The sequence below is a fragment of the Nelumbo lutea genome, chromosome 4 (assembly GCF_056320005.1).
Source record: "Nelumbo lutea isolate HS-2025 chromosome 4, American lotus-T2T, whole genome shotgun sequence".
In the NCBI taxonomy this organism is placed as follows: domain Eukaryota; kingdom Viridiplantae; phylum Streptophyta; class Magnoliopsida; order Proteales; family Nelumbonaceae; genus Nelumbo; species Nelumbo lutea.
Window position 1 is genome coordinate 93,963,250 of NC_142687.1, and position 23,697 is coordinate 93,986,946.

General features: G+C 37.5%; 1 protein-coding gene across 1 annotated transcript; it reads left to right on the forward strand.

The window, feature by feature from the left end:
* The first annotated feature begins 1,188 nt into the window (after positions 1-1,188).
* XRN4 (exoribonuclease 4) lies at positions 1,189-23,283 on the forward strand. Its single transcript, XM_088982760.1, has 22 exons — positions 1,189-1,776; positions 2,984-3,086; positions 3,183-3,259; positions 3,529-3,720; positions 3,895-4,014; positions 4,138-4,200; positions 4,290-4,442; positions 4,594-4,758; positions 4,991-5,068; positions 10,605-10,691; positions 11,007-11,087; positions 11,979-12,074; positions 17,914-17,984; positions 18,998-19,126; positions 19,256-19,332; positions 19,413-19,453; positions 19,546-19,620; positions 21,323-21,480; positions 21,563-21,667; positions 21,751-21,826; positions 22,131-22,201; positions 22,358-23,283. The coding sequence occupies exons 1-22, from the start codon at positions 1,570-1,572 to the stop codon at positions 22,965-22,967; spliced, it is 2,835 nt and encodes a 944-aa protein (XP_088838886.1). The 5' UTR covers positions 1,189-1,569; the 3' UTR covers positions 22,968-23,283.
* Positions 23,284-23,697: the final 414 nt, after the last annotated feature.

Below are 23,697 nucleotides of genomic sequence, written 5' to 3' on the forward strand. Positions count from 1 at the left end.
GACGTCCAAGTCCCTCTCCCCCTTGTTTCATCATTGTTCGCTATAGCAGCGATGGACCCCTCCACACAACCCTCTCTCTCTCATTGTTTGTCCCTTCTCCCCCTCGCCCCTGTTTCATCATCGCCACCGTTACAACTTATAGCAGCGACAAACCCACCACACGGTCTCCCTCTCTCTCTCTCTCTATATACACACACACACACACATAACCATCCCCTTCGTTTTCTCTCACTGATTCAGAGGATAAATACTGTGGAGTAGGAAGCTCCACACGGCTCCGATTACAACTTTGGCAGGTTGTGCGACTTTTGTTCTCAGTCCCGCCAGGGTAGCAGAGGAAGAATTTCAAGACTTGCAACTCTCGTGAAATGCGGATCCTAGAGGAGTTCCATTGCTTGAGTGGTTGGAAGTCTGAAAAGAGTAGTGAAAGAATTCCTTGAAACCATTGCTTACTAAAGAATGTAAAAATCTACAACTCCCAAATCTTCTTATTCCTCCCCCCCTTCCCTGCTTTGTCCTCCCTCTCCACCTCCCTACGAGTTGGTAGATCAGTTAACCTACTTGCGTTTGAATCTAAGAAGGAGCAAAACAAGGATCTCTTCTCTGAAAAAGCATCCGAAAGAACTTGAAGATTCTTATAACCAAAGGTGAATAAATGGTTTTGAAATTTATCCTGATGGAGATGACCCTTTCACATTTTCTTAACAAAATTGGCAGAGGTAAACATATTTTTCTTTATGTTATTAAAGAGGGTTAATCATCATTTTTCTCTTCACCACAGAGTGGAGCTTTTGGGTTTTCATCGGTAGATTAGAAGGAGGAGTTGGTGGGTTTCTTGAAGAAGACGGTGAAGAAGGAAGAAAAAGAAAGGTGAAGGATAAAATTGAATTGTTCAAAAAATAATATATCACATGTGACTGAATATTAATGGATCCTAAGGTAGAGTTAGTCAATTGTCACTAGCATTAAACAATAATCAAGAAGTAAGGATATAGTTAGTCAATTGTAAGTAACATTAGACAATAATCAAAGGTAATTTAAGAAATTTATCATTTGAAGTATTGTACTGACGGTTGACAATTAATCAAGGCCAATTTTGTAACCTTAACGGTATCTATGCGAATCAGTGACGGAAGAGAGGTTTTTATCGAGTTTTATTATTAAAGTAAAACTAGAGAGGAGGTTTTTATGATTGTTTCTAACTTGATGGGAGGTTTTTGTATTTACCCTTACAAACATCAAATTATCGCATATCGCATATCGCATCTCCGTAATATTCCCCAATTTCATCTTCCATCTTTCTGCCAAAAGAAAAGATTTTTTCATCTTCAACGAGTCCATCTAAATCGCACCGATTAGAAGCCTTTTAATCCGTTTTTTTTTACATTCTTTGTCGATCTTCCATGAATTTATCGTTTCGATCCACATCTATTCTCTGAAAACTATCTCCTGTAGTTGTCGCAGTAGGAGGAGAGGGAGCTAGCTGTTTCTCTGACGCTTCAAAGCCCTAATCCATCTTTTTTTCGTTATTTTTTTGCAAACGCATCTGCAAGATTTTAAAGAGGAATTATGGGAGTTCCGGCCTTCTACCGATGGCTTGCGGATCGGTACCCTCTCTCGATCTCCGACGTAATTGAAGAAGAGCCGTCGGAGGACGCAAACGGTGTGCTTCTACCAATCGACGTCTCCAAACCAAATCCCAACGACATTGAATTCGACAACCTTTACTTGGACATGAACGGCATCATTCATCCTTGCTTTCACCCTGAAGGAAAGGTAGGGTTTTGTCCAGAATTTCGTTCTTAGTTGCCGGCGATAAGTAATAGAGATCAACTTGGAATTACATGTAATGGTCGATGTTACTTTGCGGAATTTAGTTTGAAGGACAGATCGAAATGATATAATCATTCAAGAATTCAGCACTTAATTGCGATTGGTAAGGACATAATTTGGTCAATTAATTAATGTAAAGAAAAGAACATGGGTTTGACACAGGCATCCGAGAAATATAATGAGATTATTAATTTGCCTAGTTCTTTAGGGTTTTTGTATCTATCTATGAAAAACTTTCAACTAGTTTACGTACATATTAGCAAAAGGATGAACGGATCTCTAAACGAGCTCCTGGAAGTTTCATCCGAGGGGAAAATTATGGAGCTATGGATTTAAGATATTTGGCAGATTATACTGTTGACAGTAAAATAATGAACATGATTTGTTCCTTGTCAACAAACAATTCATAGTTTTTTCTTGATTTTTCCCTTGTCAACAAACAATTTGAAATACCTAAACTTTTTTTAGAACAGGTCTAAAGTAAAAAAAGCAATGATTTGAAGCACCTTTTTTTAGACTATTTTTTTGAGAAAATTTAACCAGAATTTATTAATAAAAAAGGGGGGGGGGGGATCAAGAGGAGATATACAAAGCAGGGGGGAACCCCTACAAGAGGAGATATTTTTTTTAGACTATTTTGGAAGATACAGGTTTTGACAGAATACTGTGGAACTGGGACATTTATTTATTTAGTTGGAAAGACTAGATCAATTGGAAGCAGGTTAGTGGTTAGTATGGTGAATGCAGGAGTTAATCTAAAGGTTGGGGTTCAGCTCCCCATGGGTTTATCAAGGTATTTGGCACCAGGGAGAATCTCTCTCTATCTTTGTGGTTATGCCACCAGATCAAATGCTGCTAGGTATAGTACTATAACTTGAAAACAAATGGGAAATTAGGTGTAGATGCAATTTTCCCCTTGAAGGCTCTAACATTTGTTGCAACTGTAGACATGTTTTCTACAACTAGTTATTGAGATTGTACAAGTATTTATAAAATGTGAAAAACTAATCAACTCTGTATCCATTCCACCCTTTTCAAGACCATGGATAGCTGGGGCCATCATTGGGTGATGGCCCTTTTTTCAATTAAACAAATTTCTATTTCACTTCTCACTTGATTCCTGAGGACATTGTATTCTCATAACATGCAGCCTGCACCTGCCACATATGATGATGTATTTAAATCAATATTTGATTACATTGATCATCTCTTCTCGTTGGTTCGCCCAAGAAAGCTTCTTTATATGGCAATAGGTAGGCTTCACATCAGAATTGAGGGCTAGGTTTTCAAGCGTGCTTTCTCTTTGGTCAAATCTTGCACCATTCTTATTTTTGGCTTACTCTTGGCAGATGGGGTCGCACCAAGGGCTAAAATGAATCAACAGCGTTCAAGGCGCTTCAGAGCTGCAAAAGATGCTGCTGAGGCAGTAAGTATTCCGGGTATCTTGTTTTATTTTTGGGTGTGTATGATTTGGGTATATCCCATTTTTGATAAAGGGGACGACCCTAATTATCAAAAAAAGACTACATCTTTTATTAAGAGATCAGGGAAACTCTCATTATTAACTTTTGTATTTTCATTTCACTGTGATGTGCCCATTTTATCAAAATGGGATGCTCACAAATCACTGTTCTTTATTTAAATCTTAACTGGTGGATAAAAAGGTAAACTTCTGCTTATGTATTTGTATGGTAGGAGGCTGAAGAGGAAAGATTGAGGAAGGAGTTTGAGGCAGAGGGGAGAAATCTGTGTGCTAAGGAGAAGCCTGAAACATCTGATTCGAATGTTATTACTCCTGGAACTCAATTTATGGCTGTCTTGTCTGTAGCGCTTCAATATTACATACAGTCTAGGCTGAACCACAACCGAGGGTGGTGGGGTACCAAGGTTTGAACTTGCATTCCTTGAATGGATATTTTATCTCCATAGTCTCTCAGGATGGATGGTTCCTGCACATGGAGTAATCCTTTATGGTTTTCTTTTTTCCGAATACTTTGGTTTTCAGGATACTTCTCTCTCTCTAAATTTATTCATGGGGCTGCATTGGGTGATTATTTGAAGGTTATTCTTTCTGATTCCAATGTTCCTGGTGAGGGTGAGCACAAAATCATGTCCTACATCCGGTTGCAACGCAATCTTCCTGGTTTTGATCCAAACACACGGCATTGTCTGTATGGCTTGGTAAGTGTGTCATTGTGAACATTAACACTGCCCCACAAAAAAAACAAAGAAAAAAAGAAGACAAAAATGATTATTCTTTTAATCGCTAAAGGCAGAAATTATTTTTTGCTTGTTTGTTCTCAGGATGCAGACTTGATTATGCTGTCTCTTGCTACTCATGAGGTTCACTTCTCAATATTAAGGGAGGTTAGTGGATATTGTTCTTTGCATAACTCCCACTATCTATAATTTATTGACTTATTAATGTCAGACTGAGGAACTACCTGACTCTACAGGTGATCTCCTTTCCAGGGCAACAAGAGAAATGCTTCCTTTGTGGTCAAGTTGGTCATCTGGCAGCTGAGTGTCGTGGCAAACTTGGTGAAGAAGATGCAAATTCAAATGGGAAGGTCATAGATCCCACACCAATTCACAAAAAGAAATATCAGGTTAGCATTTTCTCTTTAATTTCTATCTGTAAAAGAGAGAAACATTGGTACATTTGCTCTGCTTTTATAGTTGTTTTTAAGCTTATTTCTCTAGAACAAAGAACAACTATTGGGCACTTTCTAAGCTTCTACTTATTCATTGTGTGGACAGTTTCTCAACATCTGGGTGTTGCGAGAATATTTACAGTATGATTTGGAGATTCCAGACGCTCCTTTTTCAATAAACTTTGAACGACTAGTGGATGATTTTGTTTTTATTTGTTTCTTTGTTGGGAATGACTTTCTTCCACATATGCCCACATTGGAAATCCGTGAGGTATGTAGTAGTTTTACAGTCTCCAGATCTAATAATGAAATCAATGCATCTGGATATTCTTTATTTACTTATCTTAGGAATTAAAAATATTAACTTGTTTTTTTTTTTAATTTTTTCATTTAACTGTATTACTAAATGAGCCAGATATGCTTCTAGTTTTAGGCTTTGTTTATTTCTAATGAACTTATTATCTTGATTTCTTATGATAAAGAGTTCTCTGTTGCAACTTCAGGGTGCTATAAATCTACTGATGTATGTCTACAAAAGGGAGTTTACTGCCATGGGTGGCTATCTGACAGATGCGGGTGAGGTAATCCCTCAGATTTATCTTGTGGTACTGTTGCAGCTTATATTTCCATCTTTTAAATGGCATAAACTGTGATTAAGATTTAATTTGCAGTTATTTACTGTAAACAATGTTATGCTTATTTATTATTCTTTATCTCCTTTCTCTTAATTTTTCCAGAAGGGAATTGAATTGTAAAAACTAATACCTGCCCCAACTAGACAATCACAACCAAATCATCATTTCTTGTAGCTCCTTGATTTAGATCAGGATGAGCACTAAAATAAATGTTATTAAATAAAGAAATTATTGAAACTCTCTTACAATAAACTATATTACCAGGGTACATTTTGCTTAAGCATATCCCATGCCCATGGTTCGCAATGTCCTTTAAATTTTCTTTGGTTGTTTTGTAAAATTTTCAGTTTTTGTTATACTTTTGCACTATTTCAAAATTTTCCACTTCTTGAAGTTTTCTTTGAACTAGGGTGTCAGATAAATTAGGGTTGATATTCATCTTCAAAGAAGAATTAGCCAATTAGGGTGTTGCAGTGATTTAAAAGGCACGCCTAGGCGTACAGGCAAGGCGCATTTTAGGGTAGTTGCCTCGCCCAGGTCCTAGGTGCAGCCCTTTCAAAAGGCGCATGCCTGGTGTGCCTAGGCATGCGCCTTTTGAAAATTTGGTGCTTTTTTGCTTTCTTTGAGTCTAGTGGTTTTTGAGAACCCCTTATTTGGTAATGTTGTTCATTCATTCATCCTAAAAAAAATCTTCTTAAAAAGCAATTAAAACTATAAAATCATTATTTTTTTTTTGTGTGAGAACTAATTTAAGACTTTAACATGGACTTTTTGAGCTTGCTTCGAGGGGTGTGGCACAAGGCGGCTCGTAGAATCTAGAATGTAATATGTTTTACATCACATTAGCAACGTGAAGTAATGCAATTGAGAAAAAAAAAGAGATTGTGGGTTTTACATGCTTGAAGATGTTTTATTTGTTGATTTTATTTTTAAATTCTCATTTGAATATGCTTTACATGTTATGTTTATGTATTTTAATTTTAGATAATAGGTTTTTTAAAACATTTATTTTAAATTTTAAGTTTATATTTTTATTAATATTATGTTTAATATTTTTTTTTTGCATTTTTTGCATTTTTTGTTTTTTTTCCTGACATTTTTGATTTTTTAGATATATATTTTTTTAATTTCTGCACCTTGCTTAAAAAGGCGCACGCCTCGCCTCGTGCCTTAGGCGCAAATTGACCCCTGTGCCTTTTTTGCGCCTTGCGCTTTTAAAACACTGGAGTGTTGGATGAAGAAAAGACGCAATGTCTTTTAACGAGGAGGGAAGGAGCAGAATTTTTGGGTGGGGTCACGAAAATCCTCTCTAGTACGGATGATCCAGATGAGACAACCTCTGCCATTTCTAGGTCAGTGGTGTCAGATAATCAAGAAGAAGGGGAACCTGGCTTGATTCGGAGGTGGATTGAAGCAGAAGAATGCTCGTATTAAGGAGGATGATGCTATCTCATTTTCTAAGTCTAGATTTACTGAGCTTGCAAAAGTTGGTTATACTCTTGTTGAGGAAAAGGAAGAAGGGGTGAGTCAGGATGAACCTAATATTCTGGAAGGAGAGTTAGAGATTTGTAACTGAGGAAATACTACAGGTGTTTGTGGGCAAATTAGGGGTCAACTTGGGACGAAAAGGGTCAAGGAAGTGGCAGAAGGGGCATCTAATGACAATATCCCACTGGAGAACCTGAAAAAAATCTAAAGGAACAAATAACAGACATTTAATTCATGCCACCAAAGTTTTTCATCGTTTGAAGGATGGTCTCTTGGGGGCAGGTCATTGTAATAGGTTTAAGAGGGTCTATAAGAAGAGGGGAGTGAAGACCAAAAATAAAATTCAGAGAGGTGATGAGAACAGTTGTGTTATTAAAGATCATAGTAAGACTAAGAAGAGCAAGGGGAAAATGATTCCTGATTCTCATGGAGAAGGAAATGATTTACTTCAAAAAGAGTCAGAAGAAGGGAGTGAAGATGATGAAAAGGGTGATACAAACCAAGGGCAAGTTGATGAGGTGGTCATAGACCAAGTGAGGGTGGTGGGGAAAGGAGGGCTATGATTCTTGGGAGGGGAGGAATTTTGCATGAAAAACATTCTTCGAATTGGAAAAGAATTTGCCTATTTCTACTTTGTAAGTGTTTTAAAATTTTTGGGGATGATAGAGACTTACTAGGGGAAGGTTTTTAGGTGGGAAGAGTTAGGAGGGAGATTTAACTTTATGTAAAATCCTGGGTGGAGGCCCAAAATTGTATTTTTAAGTGTAGTATCAAGGGTGGTGAGCTTTTCTTTTTTCATTTTGGGTGATGACTTATCACCTCTGGTTGTATTCCCTTATCATTTATTTTCGATAAGTAACAATAAAAATTTATTAAAAAAAACAGAGTACAACCTAAAGGCAGGTGTTAAGATTTTTTTTTGATGAATAAAGGCAGGTGTTAAGATTACACCCCCAGACCCAACAACGACTCCTACTACCCGCCTACAACAGCAAGGCAGGAGAAAAAATAGAATGAGAAGCCACTTTTGCACATCAATCACAGCATCAACCATGCAAGATTACTAAACACAGGTCAATCTTCCACCTCACCAAACTCTTCTACGCCTCCATCCTCATCCCAAATTTCTCCCCCTAACGCTTGGAAGCCTTTCTCAAAATTTCTTCCTTCCTCTTCCTTTCAAATGCCTCAAAAGCTCTTCTAGTAAAGTCCTCTCCTCCTAGGAAAAACAAACCCAAAGACTTACCAAGCCCATGCTTCCTTTCTTAATAACACTTTCCTCCAACCTCACCTCAACAGAAGCCTTTCCTACAGCAGATCCATCCCTACTTGCTTTCCCTCACAAGTCAAGACCTTTTCGACTCTTACCATTGAGAAACCACAGGAGGAATAAACTTTCTAGCCCCATCAGGTGAAAGTGAAGATTCCAAACGATGACTCTCAAGACTCTGGGTTCTGGGTTTTACCCCTCTTCTTTTATAGATCCTTGTATACTTGTTGGTTGGCCCAGCTTCCACCAGACCATCTTTCAGCCTTGGGAAAACTTTGGTAACATGAATCACATTTGAGCTTAATTGAAGCTCTGGATTCTGATGATGTTGGGTAAACATTTCCAGTTAAGGAAGTTTGGGGTAAACCGATTCCTCCTAGAATTAAGGCTTTCTGTTGGGAAGCCTATTTGGGAAGGATTAACACTGGCGATCTCCTTCAAAGAAAGAAGCCTTTTTGGTGCTTATCTCCTATTTGGTGTGTTCTTTGTAAAGCTGATGGCGAGTCTGCTATCATTTATTAGTTTCCTGTTCTTTTGTGTCTTCTATTTGGGAATGGTTTTTCTCTTTGTATGGTTGCAGATGGACTCCCCCACTAGATGTTCAAAGTCTCTTTGGCTCTGCTGTTGGCAGTTGGACAAAGAAGAGGGGAAATGTGGTATGGAGAAGTACAAGGGCAGCAGTCTGTTGGACAGTTTGGGAGGAAAGGAATAACAGAATTTTTAACAAGGAAAGGTCTAAAGGGGCACTAATTGAACTAATCACCACAAGGGTGCTGCTATGGGTAAAATCTTAGAAGCTATTTGAAGATGTATCCACAACAGCTTGCTGAATAATTGGAAGGAAGTGACCTGGTCAGCTCCCAAGAAGAATGTTCTTCATCCATTATGGACTGTTCCAACTCCTGGGTTCTTAAAGCTAAGCTTTGATGGTAGCAGCAAAGGAAATCCTGGCCCTTCAGGCATTGGAGGGGTCTTTAGGAATGAGAAGGGTGAGATTATTGCATTGTTCTCAGGTCCAATTGGGGAAGAAGACTCTCTCTGAGCTGAAGTTCTAGCTGTTTTAGAAGGTGTCAAAAAGGTGAAGGAACTCAACCTAAGGAGGTTAATTATTGAGGGAGACTCGAAACTGGTGATAGATTGGTTGCAGAAAGAGGAAAGCAGAATGTGGAATTGCCTAAACGAGAAGAGAATCTTCAAATGGTGAACCCGAGAGATGACAGTGAGGCTTCAATGGGTAAAGAGGAGTGCTAATTCATTTGCAGATGCACTAGCTAAACAAGGGGTGGGATGAAATCAATTGTTCTTCGCTTACATGTAAGCTTTATATTTTAATTTTGAAGGAGCTAAGAGAGTTTATTTCCCCTGCCTTGTACCTATCCTTTTATCATTAATGAACTGATTCTGTTACTGATAAAAATAAATTCCTGCTTCTATAATTTGGTCTATCTGGACTGAAAGGAATAACAGAATATTTGAAAATAATGATATTAGGAAGGATGAGATGTTGAGTGGTGGGCAGAATAGGCTCATTGGCTGCGGTGAACACATAACTATAAGAATACATCCATTTGGGAATACGACTTTTGTAGTGTCCGTGGGGATTAGTACAGTCCCTTACTGGATGGGGGTTCCCATCTTTCCCTTTGGTGGTGTTATCTTTATCTCTTTTCACAAAACCTTACTTTTCCTAAGTAAAAATTATTAGCTTCAAGATGGTTTGCTAACGTGCAAAGAACCAGTAAGAAGAAGTGATCTGTTACAACTTACAAGTTGAAGGGTCTACAAGTGCTAGGGGCAGATAAAAAAAGGACACTGGTTAAAATAGTGAGAGGTGATTTAAGGGTCCATAAGGCCATAATAGTGCATAAAGCACTGAAGAGAGTGAATGGCGGATACAGTCAACCAACATAATCCCATGTAGTTGTGGCAAAAAGATTAGTTGAGTTGATGATAGCTTCAAGATTTGAACATCACCTCTCTCCTACTCTCTGTTGGGTGTTACTGTTTTTCTAATGATTTCAGATCTAGGGTTTGTAATCTAATTGGAATTAGGTCATGCTTTGATCTGTGATTTGTTTGGTTTTGCAACAAATATTGATTGAGTTTTTGTTATAGGTACCTCTCATTTGATCTGATAGGCTTGAAGACACTCCCTTTCTTCTCGAATGGTAAACAGAATGGAATGGCAATCCTGGTTTTAAATACATTATTTTTTTGGAGAAGTACGAACAGGCCCAATGCAGATTTCTGATTTCCACTGCAGAGCTATTAACATTCAAAATGTCAAAAACCCCCACTCCACACACCAATGCCCGCCCGTGAATTGGCATCAATTCCGAGCTGGCACCCACCCCAACTGTACTTTGGGCCTAAAAATTCTGACCCTGGGCTGAACCGTCATTCCCCCTTATTTTTTTTAAACAAAACATTTAAAGTTACCATTTTGTTTTCTTATTATTTACTTTTTTGTTGTTGAAGTAGTAAGAAATGATTTAAGTGCTCATAGTTTAACAATGGATATGGCATTAAACAGAATGGAATGGAAAAACACGATTTATATAGCTTATCCCTTATAGTTGGGATAAGGCTTAGATTATTATTATTATTATTGTTGTTGTTATTATTATTTACTTTTTGGTTGTTTGTAGTGATATATTTATTGGATCAAAAGCGCTGCTGCTTTAGATGTTTGTATGTCCTAATGTTAATAATTTCACGTATTAGGTATTACTGGAGAGGGTAGAACATTTTATTCAGTCTGTTGCAGTGTATGAAGATCAGATCTTTCAGAAGCGGGCTCGAATTCAACAGGTTATTTGCTTGCTCCACACTGTCTGTGTGTAAAAAATGTTCTTGTGCATTCTACTTTATAATTGTTTCCATTGGAATCAATGGAATATTCTAAAGATTCTTAGGCATGATATTGGTTCTAAGTTTGCATCTTTTGGTATGTCTTCATCAAATCCTTTCAAGAGATTTGAAGTCATTGATTGACCAGTGATTGTACACCTCTGTTACACAGTGGATAGTCATCCCTAGTTCATTTTTCCTTGTTCAATTTCATTTTCTTATTTTCACTCAGAAATAGAATGTCTTCGATGCACTTATTGCTTAATTCTATTTCAGGCACTAGAGAATAGTGAAGAGATGAAGCTTAAAATGAAGAGAGAGAATTCTGAGGAGCCACCAAGTTTGGCTGTGGACAAGGTTAGCCATATCCTTTATTGTTATTCAAAGGGTGTAGATTGGATGGACACTTGTTTGGTCAGCATGCTTAATCTCGTGAATATCTTATGTGCCGATACATTTCAACAGAGTGCAAGAAAATTTACATTGTATTTTATTTTATTTGGTGGTGCAACAAAATTTATGGTTTTATGAACTTAGTTATGTTTGTAGGAGAAGTCATAGTACATATATAAGGCTTGTATTTTAGTCTTTTATTGACCCTTGTGTAGAAAATGGTTACTCAATTTAGCTGTTGGGGGTGATAAAGTCCTACTTTGTAGCTAACTTTACCCAAATTTATTCTCTGGTTCTTTTGCACACTTTGCTTGAATCACCAAATCTTGGTTCTTCCATGTATGTGATATTGATAATGTAGCTTGGGATTTTAAAGGATCCTTTTATTGTGTAGAATTGCTTTCTGAATTACATGTATCTTGTTTATTTGATTGATAAAAGAGCATAGAGATATTATTAAATTATATACATTTTGGCTGTCCATGGAAACTGCAACATAAATGTCTGCTTCCAAGAACTTGACAAACTACTTCTGAATCACTTCGTAATTTTTTAAAAAGTTCCACCATGTTCTCAGATTCCATTTGTGGGCTTATGGATGTCACATGTACTTATGGCATGGGATGTGCTTTTATCAGTAATGCTTTCTCCATCAACTGTTATTGCTTGGATTTTTCTTGAATTATATTCTTTTTGATACTTGCACAGTTGCACTTCATATACCACCACAATGCATATGCTCCAATGTTTTTCAGCCTGCTGGAACATCTGCTCAAATGTAAACAACATACTGGACTAATGGATAAGTTTCGCCCATGATGGATGCTTAAAGGGGTTATGATGTTTGTTTCTCAGGTGAAATTAGGGGAGCCTGGATATAAAGAGAGGTATTACATTGAGAAGTTCGATTTATCAGACCCAGAGAAGATTGATGAAACTAGAAAAGATGTTGTAAGTATTCTAAATTATTGTTAGTAAATAGTAACTTGATCAATGTTGGTAATTGCTTTTTCTTGCTTTATTATTGTTATGCACCTACTTCACATGATCTTGGCATGTTAAAGAAACTACATGCACATCTATCTGTATGTTCATTTAGAAGTGTTCTGTAACTTCAGATCCATCATCTTGAGCATCTTGCTGTTTAATATGTTGGAGATATAATTGGCTAGGTAGGTTGCACTTGCACATCTATTTTACATAGAAGTCCAATGCTAGTGCACCTTGCTGAAAGTGTGGTATATATTTGAAAGTTAGGCATATAATTACTTTGCAGACAGTGTTATAAGATGTGAAAGAGTAGCAAGGTAGCTTATTTCCTAGTGGTGAACCAAAGGTGGGGTTTGAGACATGGATGTTTGAATTCCACTCTTCCTTTTGTGGTTTAAAGAATTCACAAGGTTTAAAAGATTATATCCAGTGTGGCATGGTGGTTCCCAGTTGTTTTGCCATTCTATTTCTACATATTGGTCTCCCTTTCTCAAGGAGTTATAGAATTGAACTTTGACAGTTGCTTCCCTTGGGAATCCAGACAGATCATGAGTTCTTTGTTTTTCTTTATATTTTTGAGGAGGGGTTATTATGCTTTCAGAGGGCATGATGGGATAATATCCTATTGGTTTATTGAGGTCCCATTGGTAATTGGACTTCTATCAGAGCCGACCTTCAATCTTTTCTCTCTTTGCTCCAGGGTTTGCATCTGATGTTCTTCTTGGGTAATTTACAAATTGTGTTAAACCAAGTCAGCAGGCTATGGAGTAGAGTGGAGAGAACTTCTCTAGGGTCCTGTTCTACTTTGCTATTTTCTTTGTACAGTTATGGTTTTCCTTTCTTTCTTTCTTTTGGGTAGGGTCCTCCCATTAGGAGTGCCTTGCCATATATATACGTATCTTGTCTTGGATTAAAAACTTGTCTAGGCCATGCATTTTAGGCCCAGACAGATTGTATCATCCCTAATCAAAACTTTGAAGAATTTAAATTTAAGAATTATTGTCATGGAGAGATATTTAAGTATCATTTTACTTTTGAAAAAAGGAGAGGCCTTAGGAAATAGGCCTCCTTTCTCATGGAGTAATATGATAAACCTCCATGTTCATGGGATGTTTTTTATGGTGTATGTACAATATTGGTGTTATTCTCTCTTTTAACTATAATTCATTTTGATCCTCCTTTAAGAAGCTTAATCCTCAGTTCCTCACTGCTGCATTCATTGTTATTGATTTATCTGTGGTCAAATCATGTCAATCTACTTGCCTTCTAACAAATTTTTACTAACTCTTAATTTCCTTGTAACTGCTTATTTTTATTGTATCTCTCCTAGTCTCACCACTCATCCATCTTAATGTCATCCCTAGGACTCCTTAAAAAGTTGGTGATTTTACATAACAAAGACAAATGGAAAAACAAACATGAAATAAACATGTGATGTCAAATACGTAGTGCTGATCAATGTTACATTCTTCTCAAGGTAAAGGAAAGGTGGAGGGGAATTCTTCTTGACTAGATATCTTTGTGTGAATTGGGACATGCTAGGTTGTTATTAATGCTGGATCTGCAACTATGCTTTTCAGTTTTAGCCTGTCACTCATTTGGATAAACCAGCCTGTCTGTGTGTTTCCTATGCAAAAGTTTCGTTTTTTTGCTCTGCTTTCTTGGATTTAGAGGGTTGAGGTAGTAGGAGAATCACAAGTTACTGGAAGGATGTTTTTTTTTATCAGTAAGGCGTGAGCTGCAGCCCCTCCCAGAATCGTACAATTAAACTAGGAAAAAAGATAGGAATCACAGCTGAGCCCAAAACAATTCTTCTCTATTTACCCCTTGCTTGGCTAACACATCGGACAAGGTATTTTCTGATCTCCCCACCCACTGTAGAGAGACCAACATATTCCTTGTCAACCAACTGAATTTCTTCATTCCGTTCTTGTAGCACCATATAGCATCTTCAGGATTTTTCAACCAGCCCACCACCACCTTGGAATCCCCTTCAATTATCAGATTCTGTACTCCCAACTGGTTTGCAAATTGCACCCCTTGTACAGCAGCTAATAGCTCTGCCCTGATAGAGTCTCTAACTCCTAAAGGACCCGATAAAGCAAGACAATCTCTCCATTCTCATTTCTTAGAACACCCCCTCATTTCGGATAATCCTGGATTACCCATGCTACCTCCATCAAAGTTCAACTTCAGTGAGCCTTCAGATGGAGGAGATCGGCTTGTAATTAACTTGTCCTTTAAGGGTGAACACCTCACTACTGCTGACCAATTTCTCCAAAGGTCATTAAAAGAGAATTGATGAAAGATATCCAGTCTTCAGCCAAAGGATTGCCCTATGCAACACACAATCTTTCAGTTCTTGACTGCTCCTTTCCTTTTCTTGAAAAATTCTAGCATTCCTTTCTTCCCAAAGAGTCCAGATCAGGGCAGAGCGAGAGAATCTCCACATTCCCTCTTTTTGTAGGCCAAGAGAAAGTAGAATGGTCAAAGATCATGCAAACTTCTGCTGGTACTAATGCTATGTTTGATTAGATTTTGGGAAGATATTTGGGTTGTGAGCTTTTATTGAAAGATGTTTTTCCTTCTTTGTTTGTTCTCTCAAGTTTTAAAGAAAGACCTATGTTGGATTTCAATTCGGGTGCTAATGCTACATTTATAACTTTGATTCCTAAAAAGGTGGATGGAAGTCACCCAAAGGATTTTAGGCCCATAAGCCTAATTGGTAGTATGTATAAGGTAATCTCTAAGGTTTGAGCCATGAAAACCAAAACAGTACTATCATCCCTGATTTCTCCGAACGAAGGAGCTTTTGTTTCAGGAAGACAAATTATTGATAAGATACTTATTGCCGATGAGTGTGTTGATTACAGAAAAAGACGAGGAGAAAAGGGGCTGATTTGCAAATTTGATTTGGAAAGGGCCTATGATTTGGTGGACTGGGGATTTTTGCTTGAAGTTTTGAGAAATAGAGGGTTTGGAGAGAGACAATGTAATTGGGTCAAGGGTTGTGTCTATTTGCTGTTACTCCATTCTGGTTAATGGGGTAGCCAAGGACTTTTTCCTTGCAAAGAGAGGATTGAGACAAAGGGACCCTCTTTCCCCCTTCTTGTTCACTCTAATAGTAGATGTTTTGAGTGTCCAGATTTCTAGAGCTGATTACAAAAACTTAAGTTAGAGGGTGGAGAGTAGGGTGGGAAGTAGTTGTTACCCACCTACAATTTGCAAACGATTTTGAAAGGGTCTCCAACTTCGGTGTAAATTGGAATAAAAGTTGTGTAGCTGGGGTCAATAGGCAAGAAGATGTAGCTTCTTTGGCTAGAACTCTAGGTTGTGAGATAAGTGATTGGCCTTTAAAGTATCTAGGCCTACCATTAGGAGGAAATCCAAGGTTAGAAAGCTTATTGTACCCATTGTTAGAGAGATTCTCTGAGAGATTAGCAGGGAGGAAAATGAACTACATCTCTTTAGGGGGTAGAATCACTTTAATCAAGTCAACACTAGCAAATTTGCTGGTATACTTCTTTTCTAATTTCAAATTGCTTGTTAAGATTGTGGATTGGATTGAAAAGCTAATGAGAGACTTTCTTTGGGAACCTGGGGATTCTAAAGAGGATCATTGGGTGAAATGGAAAGTGGTTTCTAGAAAAAAAAAGATAAAGGGGGCTTAGGGATAATGGCTGTGGAGATTTCCTAAGGAGCAAGAAAATTTATGGCATAGGGTGATAGAAAGTGTCCATGGATTGGCAGCTAATGGATGGCATGCTAGTATCAATCCTAGGGCTTGTTCTTCCCTGTGGAAAAGACATTGTTGGTGTCCTGCCTGCTTTCTCCCCAATCATCTGTTTCCTCTCTTTGAACAAATTTAAGGTTATATCTTCTTTTCGTGTTTTTTAGGATTCATAGGATCTGGGATTAAGGATTTGAAGGACTCAAAAGTGGAATCAACAGATGAATTGTTTTCTCTTCTAAACTCATTGTATTTGGACCATTCTTGTCTTGATAGTAGAATTTGAATTGAATCATCTTTAGGCTGCTTTTCTTGTTCTCTGTTTTTCAATGCTTTGGTGCTATGAATGGCAATAGGGTGGAGATCCTATTCCTTGTCCCTAACTCTAATCCTCACTGGAGACCTGAATTCCCGAAATTTTTAATTAACAGTATTTTTTGAAAAATAAATATACTTAAAAATAAAGTAAAACTTTAAAATATAAATGATATTTTAAATATATTTTGGTATATATATATATATATATATATATATAATAATATATGTTTAATATGAATAGTATTTAATATATGTAATTGGGGTCGAGGCGGGTGGGAACTTAATTCCCCATCTCCGATCCCATCAGGTCGGGTACCTGGCGGGGATAGAGAAAATTGCCATCCCTATTTGGTGCTACCTACTAACTTGGTTACTTCCTTTCCTGTTAAAGAAGTCTGGCATGTTCCAGTGCCTCCAAAGGTAAGGGCTTTTTGTTGGGAAGCGGTTCTCCAAAAAATTAATACCTTGGATGTGCTTCAAAGAAAAAGACCAAATTAATACCTTGGAAGTCTGTGGCCTTTGCTTGAAGAGTGCTAACACCTATTAATATCCTGTCATTCTGTTACTAATATTTGGGATTGGTTATCCTCTTTCTTTGATTCCAGGTGGAATCCTCCCTCAAGTGTAGCAGATCTTTTTGACCCTAGCTTCTTCCGACAACCAAAGAAGGGAAGGGTGATGTGGAGAACATCGAGGGTAGCTATCTTGTGAGCAGTTTGGGAAGAGAGAAATGATAGGGTTTTCCAAGGGAAAGAAAAAACAGTTCCTGAACTTATAGAAGGGATCACCATCAAGGCCATACATGGCTGAAATCTCTGGACTTATTCAAGGATGTCTCTGAAGGTGACTTGACTAGAGGTTGGAACATAGTAGCAGTGTCTTCTGTGTCATCTTCTACCATTCAAGAAGATTGTTCTCCTCTTGTGCAGTGTAATGTGAAACTGAACTTCGATAGAAGCTCTGTTGGTAACCCTGATCTCACTGGAAGTGAAGGGAGACTCAAAATTAGTAATAGGCTGGATGCAAACAAATAGTTTGGGAACGTGGTCCCTTAGACAACCTGTAAGGGAATTATTGAACCTCACAAGGGAGCTGGGAGCACATTTTAAATGGACTAGGAGGTCAGCAAATGCTTTAGCTGGCACTCTAGCAAAGCAAGGGGTTAATCGGGAGTCTTTGTTTTGGGCTATTTTGTAATCTGATTATATGATGAGGGGTCACCTTATCTCTCTGTAGGTGACAGTTGTATTTCTTCTCATATTAAGTTAACGAAAGTTACCGTTTCCTATCAAAAAAATATTTATTACTTTGTATTTTGCATTGTCTTTGTATTTGGGTTCCTCACCTGCTCTTTGTTTAGTAGTTTGAGGCTGCTCTCTCTCTCTCTCTCACACACACACACATTCTTATCAAGTAACAGAACTATACTCGTATATAAGATGATTCCATGGTTTGAAAAAAGCTGCTTTACCTATCCAGCCATTAAATTAGTCTGCATGATCCATTGAGACATTGTGATCTTATTCAGGAATTGATCATTTAGTTTAGGTTTTTCTTTGTTAATACATGTGATAGTGTACTAGCTACTATTGGAAAGAAGATTAACGTGGACTTTTGAACATACTGTTGGGCATTTTCAACTTGTTCAATCTTTTTTCTTAATTTCATGTCAACTGAGAATATTTATCAAATGTTACTTTTATTTTACTTAAATGTTTGGGGAATTACCACTTAGAAAATGTTTGTTGGCAGGTATTGAAGTATGTGGAAGGCCTATGCTGGGTCATGCGATATTACTACCAAGGTGTCTGCTCTTGGTTATGGTCAGATTCTAACAGATGATAGAAAATTACCCCTCCTTGCCTTCTTTCATTCATCTTTCTCCTATCCTCTTTAAAGCTTTATACTATTGGGTTTAAATATCTGACATAGTATTAGTAGTGGATGGTAACATTTGACAGGCATCTGTTTATGTCAATATGGATTACACAAGGACTTAATGCTAGGACAAGGGCATCTCTCCTGAGGGTGCTGCAAACATGAGGTTCCCCCATGCTGCCACTTTGGGTGGGGTGTGGTGGTGGGTTCAATGGATCTTGCAAGGAGGTACTTGTAGCCAAAAGGGTTGGATTATCCTTTCAATCTTGTGGGTTGGATTATCCTTTCCTCAGTCTGATACTCCTATATCGTGGAATGGATTGCTGCCCCTGCTCTAGAACTACAATCAATGGTTTTTGAGTACATCAATCTTTCCTCCCATAGGATTGAAAGGACCGTCCAATCTTGAAGTTTGCGCTCCCACAGTGCAAATTGAAGTCCCTTGTCAATCAAGAAATTGCTTGAGATATCCCATGGTTGTAAATGAAAATAAATTGCAAAATGATATTTTCAATTGTAGTTTCTAGTTCTAGATATAGCCTAATAAATACAAGGTTCAAAATTTCATCACGTATTGACCTGTATCGGCCGATACATATTTGTATTGGTGGGTTACCTCTGTTTCACGGGTAACCAGGCTTTTTACTGGCCCACCTGAACATGTTTAGAAAAAAAAAACTTCAAAAAAATAAGAGCATGTTATTTTAAAGTCTTATACTTCCAATTCGGCGTATCAGACTGTATTGATACTTTGATCCTTGAATAAATATGAAGTAAAACAAAGCAACAAGTCATTTAGTTCATCCACTTCCTTATCTAATGGCCCCTAACCAGGGATCCTTAGGTTTCCAAATCAATAGTGGATCTCCCTCATTCTGCATGCATGTGATCGTACAATTGATTGACAAGAAGGGACGATGACTTACAGAGATTACTATTTGATCCTGCATCTTGTCAGGTATTATCCATATCACTATGCTCCCTTCGCTTCCGACATCAAAGATTTGGCGGATCTAGAAATTACATTCTTTTTGGGGAAGCCATTTAAGCCTTTTGATCAGCTAATGGGAACCTTACCAGCTGCCAGGTTTTTTTCTCCTCCTTGCCCTCCAGTTATCTTAGAATGTTAAACTTCTTCAATTTGGTTAGTGGAATCTCTTTTCTTTATTTTGTGTGAGGTTTTGATGAAGCTTATCTTTCTCTTTGTATGTTGCAGTTCCAATGCTCTGCCTGAACATTACAGAGCCTTAATGACTGATCCATCTTCGCCAATAAGTTCTTTTTATCCTTCAGGTACATCGGGTTGGCTCTTAATATCTATGCTTATAATGTATTTTCTTTTTCGAGACATTTGAATTTCTTTATGTATGCAGATTTTCAGATTGACATGAATGGCAAACGCTTTGCGTGGCAGGTATAGTCTGGGCTATTATCTCAAATAGATAATTCGTCTTTTTAGATGCATAAACTAATGAGAAATATTTGAATCTCTTTGCCAAAACACAGGGTGTTGCAAAGTTACCATTCATTGATGAGCAGAAATTGCTTGCTGAAACAGAGAAACTTGAGAGTACTTTAACGGTGTGAATGATGAGGATTCTTTCTTCTCCTTTCTCATTCTTTTTTCCCCTTCAATTATTTCTTCAATACTTACACCTATCTTTATTAAATGAAAATAAATTATCTTAAGAAATTGGATCTCTTGCAGAAAAATAACTTTCTTTTCCCCAAAAGTATTATGAAATATCATGACAGTTGCAATTTCACCTTTTAATGATACTTTGTAAATCAGTGAATAAAATTCTAGTTTATCAACTCTTGGCAAAATTTCGTTTTTTTAGCTACACTGATATTCTGGTAGCTTGATGATGAAAATGTTTACTCAATAAAATGAAAATATCAATGATGGTATGTTTAGCTTCTATCCATTAATGCACTTTTTTCTCATATTATTTTGTTAAAATTGTGTAATATTCTTGTATTTAGATGAACAAAGTATTCTCAATCTTCATGAAGCAGTTAAAAATCAGTGAAAATTTAGAAAAGAAAGTAAATAAGGAGAAGAAAAGGGCTCATAGGTGTAATGGCACAATGGGAAGAGTTTTTTTTTTCTCTTTTTTATTCTGACAACTTTATTGATTAAAAGAGAGAAAGAATGATATATGAGAAAAAAGGAAGTTCCTACCCCGGGGGATTAATTCCCCAATAAAGATTGTATTGGATCAGGTGGTTGCTCACTCAGTCCAAGTTAGTGTTGTCAATAGGCAGGGCCTGGTCCAGGTCTTTGACGTGACCTGAAAAGTAAATGTGCAGAACCAGTTCCAAACCAGACCTTATAGGATCTGTAATTTGGACTATTGGGTCTGACTTGATTGCAATTGATAGCTATATTTTAACCTGTAATTTGACACTAAACCTACTTATTTGTTAAATTTGGCACATTTGGACATAATAATATGATTATACTACAAGTACATCATGAGAAAACTAGGTATTACACTGAGGGTGTCTTAGTAATAAACAACAAAATATATGCTTGCTTTTTTCCTTTTAATTTAATAAATTTCTTTCATGGTGCTGGTAAAAAAAAAAAATAAATAAACAACCAAAGTTGACTCTGACGCAATTATTATCAAGACATATCATTCAGATCCAAACCCTATATTAATTATTGGGCCAGTTCAGTTTGGGTCTATATATATATATATATATATATATATATATATATATATATATATATATATATATATATATATACGGTGGCATGGTTTAATATGCCTGCATGTTCCCAATTCTTCAATGACATATTTCTATTTCCATGGGTTCTGAGATAAACTGGAATATCTCAACATATTCCCCGGTGTGTGTTAAAAATCATCTAGGAGTGCTGAGGGAAATTTTCATCGAAAATGAAGAAGGCCGAGGATGGCCTACGGTGTGTGTTACTGTTATCTGAAGGGAACACGCTTTTTGGACCGTAGTGGTAATGATTGCCACGCCCTCTCCTCGTTCCGCCCGCTGGCCTATTGGGATAGCAACCTTTGGGCTTTTCCTGTCCTTCCTAATAAAAAATTCCAGCTCGGACCGGGAAAGTGCTGGCAACAACAGAAAGGAAGGGGATATGTTGAGATAAACCGGAATATCGCAGCAATGAAGGGGTTCTTTTTCAATTTTGGTGGAAAGGATTCACAATGAAGTAGAGTAGCAAACTTGAAACTTATTAGCATTTACATTTAGAGCATGGTCTCAATACTAAAGCATATCTATCCTGTGGTCCATACAGGAAGAAGAAAAGTTTCGAAATCAGATGATGTATGATCTGCTCTATGTCAATTCAAGTCATTCTTTGGCAGGACAAATTAAATACTACCTCGACTACTGCCGATACCTATGCTACAATCATATGCCCCTGCCACGTTGCTCAATTGACATAAATGCCAGGTAAGTTGGTATTGATTTAGGTCGGGGTATGAATAATTTGGAAAAAAGGGCGGTTTCTAATTACTTTATCCCTTTATTGCAGTGGGGGTATGAATGGCTTCCTATGGTTATGTGAGAGGAATGGACTGAGGGAAACCATTCCTTACCCAATTAAGGGTTTGCAGAACATCGAGAATAACAGTGTCTTGTAAGTCTTCTGTCAACTTGCCAGCATTGTTTTCTTGTACTTAAGGTGTGCATGTTTTTAAGTTCCGCTTTTCTGCTATGCAGAAATGTTACTTATATTAATCCTGAGCGGCATCGCCACATTCCAGAACCTCCCGATGGTGTAATCATGCCTGAAAAGGTATGCAGGCATCAACTCTGGCTCTACTGGAAAAGTCTGTAGTTAATAGGATTTTAAGATTTTAGCCATCATCTGCATGAATACATCTTGGGCATATTCATCTATTTCCTCACTGTATTACATTAGATATTTCATGAAATTGAGTTTGTTTTCGGCTTGGCAAATGTCCTCAATAGTGCTATAAAGCCGGAGAACGAAGTTTTTGTTCTCTTTTGAACATTTTGTTATTGTATGTTGCAATCTAGAATAGCATTACTAATTCTGTTCTTGAAAACGTGTCTTTGATTTTTTCCTCAATGGACAGTTTCTAAAGCCTTACGACATAAAACCCTTTCCTGTGTTATGGCATGAAGATAATGGCAGGCGTCAGCAAAGGTGCACTTTTTATTATTTAATTTTAGTAGTGTAATGGTGGAGTTGTTGCTTCTTTGTTCCCAGAACACCAGAAATATCGTTCAACTATCATTTCATAATTCATACTAATTAGTTAATGTAATGAATCCTTGTCAACTTAATGTTTTTTCTCCTCAGGCCTCAAGTTCCACGTGCAATATCTGGCCCTCATTTAGGAGAAGCAGCCCATCGATTGGTCAAGAATACACTTAATGTCAGAGGCAGCAATTACACTTCCTCAGGATGGTCAGAACAAACAAATTACCGAAATATTTCAGGTAATCACATGGTCAACAGACCAAGGCCAGCTGGACCTTCAGGGTATGAAAAAGGATTCATCCAGGACCCCAATTACCACGGGAATTACCATCCTCGGGCTGTCATTAGTAGCTCCAGATCAGCACCCTCCTTCAACGACATACAGGGCAACAGACAAAATTTCAGGATGCAGGACAGGTCGCAATATCAAGATTATAGCTTAAGGGGTGCAATATCTGCCTTGACAATTGAAGAAGGTTCAAGGGCTCGACACCATTCTGGTGTGCCACCAAGGATGCCAAATTCTGGGTACTCACAAAGTCCACACCAGGCATATGTTCAGAATGCTACTCTGCTTCCTTGGCCACCCACTAATTGGATTGATAAACCAATGATGAGAAATGCTGGAGGTTATGAGAAACAGCAGGTGAAGAAGATTTATCAAGTGAGAGCACAACAGCAACAAGAAACACCAGATGCTGGGTGCTAGCAGTAATTCTTGATGTTGTCTCGGTTCATTTCTTTTTTAGGTGATGGATGTAACTGTGGGCAGGTGTAGTAGTAGTACATATGTAATTGGAAAAATGTTACTGGGGAAACCATCAGATGACCATTTTTAAATTTTAATCTGATCAAAAGGTTCCTTTCTGAACTGAATGTATCTATTAGGTGTTCAAGTGGGGACAGTCTGCTTTCGGTGCCCATGGATGTTAAGTTCAAACCAATGGAAATGTTGTTTTCTCAATTAACCGTGTAATTGTACTTTCGGCAAGATTTAATCAAGGATGTTCAGATGCTTTATCTCAGAGTGTTTTTCCCTTGCATTTGCTTGAATTGTAATTGAGATGTATAAGAGTCGGATCCGCCACGGTGCTACCCACCAGCAGCTTCCAACTCGGCACTCAAATATGTTTTGTACTTTTGAGACGGCAATCGTGCTTAGAGATGTGATGTGCCATGTGCGGCTGTATGATCATTTTGTTGGAAGCTGGGTGTATAGCGCCTTGTGGGTTGTAGATCTCCCATGAAATTGATATTTGATTGGCACCATTAAGTCAGGTGCTATGCCTTTTATTATTATTATTATTATTGAAATGGAAATTATACAGTGAAAAAGAATATTTTTCTTTCTTTTTCCATTCGTTTTATTTTATCTTTTTATTTATTTATGGCATAAAACTCATCATTGTTTAATATTTTGAAGCTTATGCAACATTTTT

Coding starts and splice junctions, on each gene's coding strand:
- XRN4 (XM_088982760.1), top strand. CDS start 1,570: ATGGGAGTTCCGGCCTTCTACCGATGGCTTGCGGATCGGTACCCTCTC. Junction 1,777..2,983: donor GCTTTCACCCTGAAGGAAAG/GTAGGGTTTTGT, acceptor CATAACATGCAG/CCTGCACCTGCCACATATGA. Junction 4,443..4,593: donor TTCACAAAAAGAAATATCAG/GTTAGCATTTTC, acceptor TTGTGTGGACAG/TTTCTCAACATCTGGGTGTT.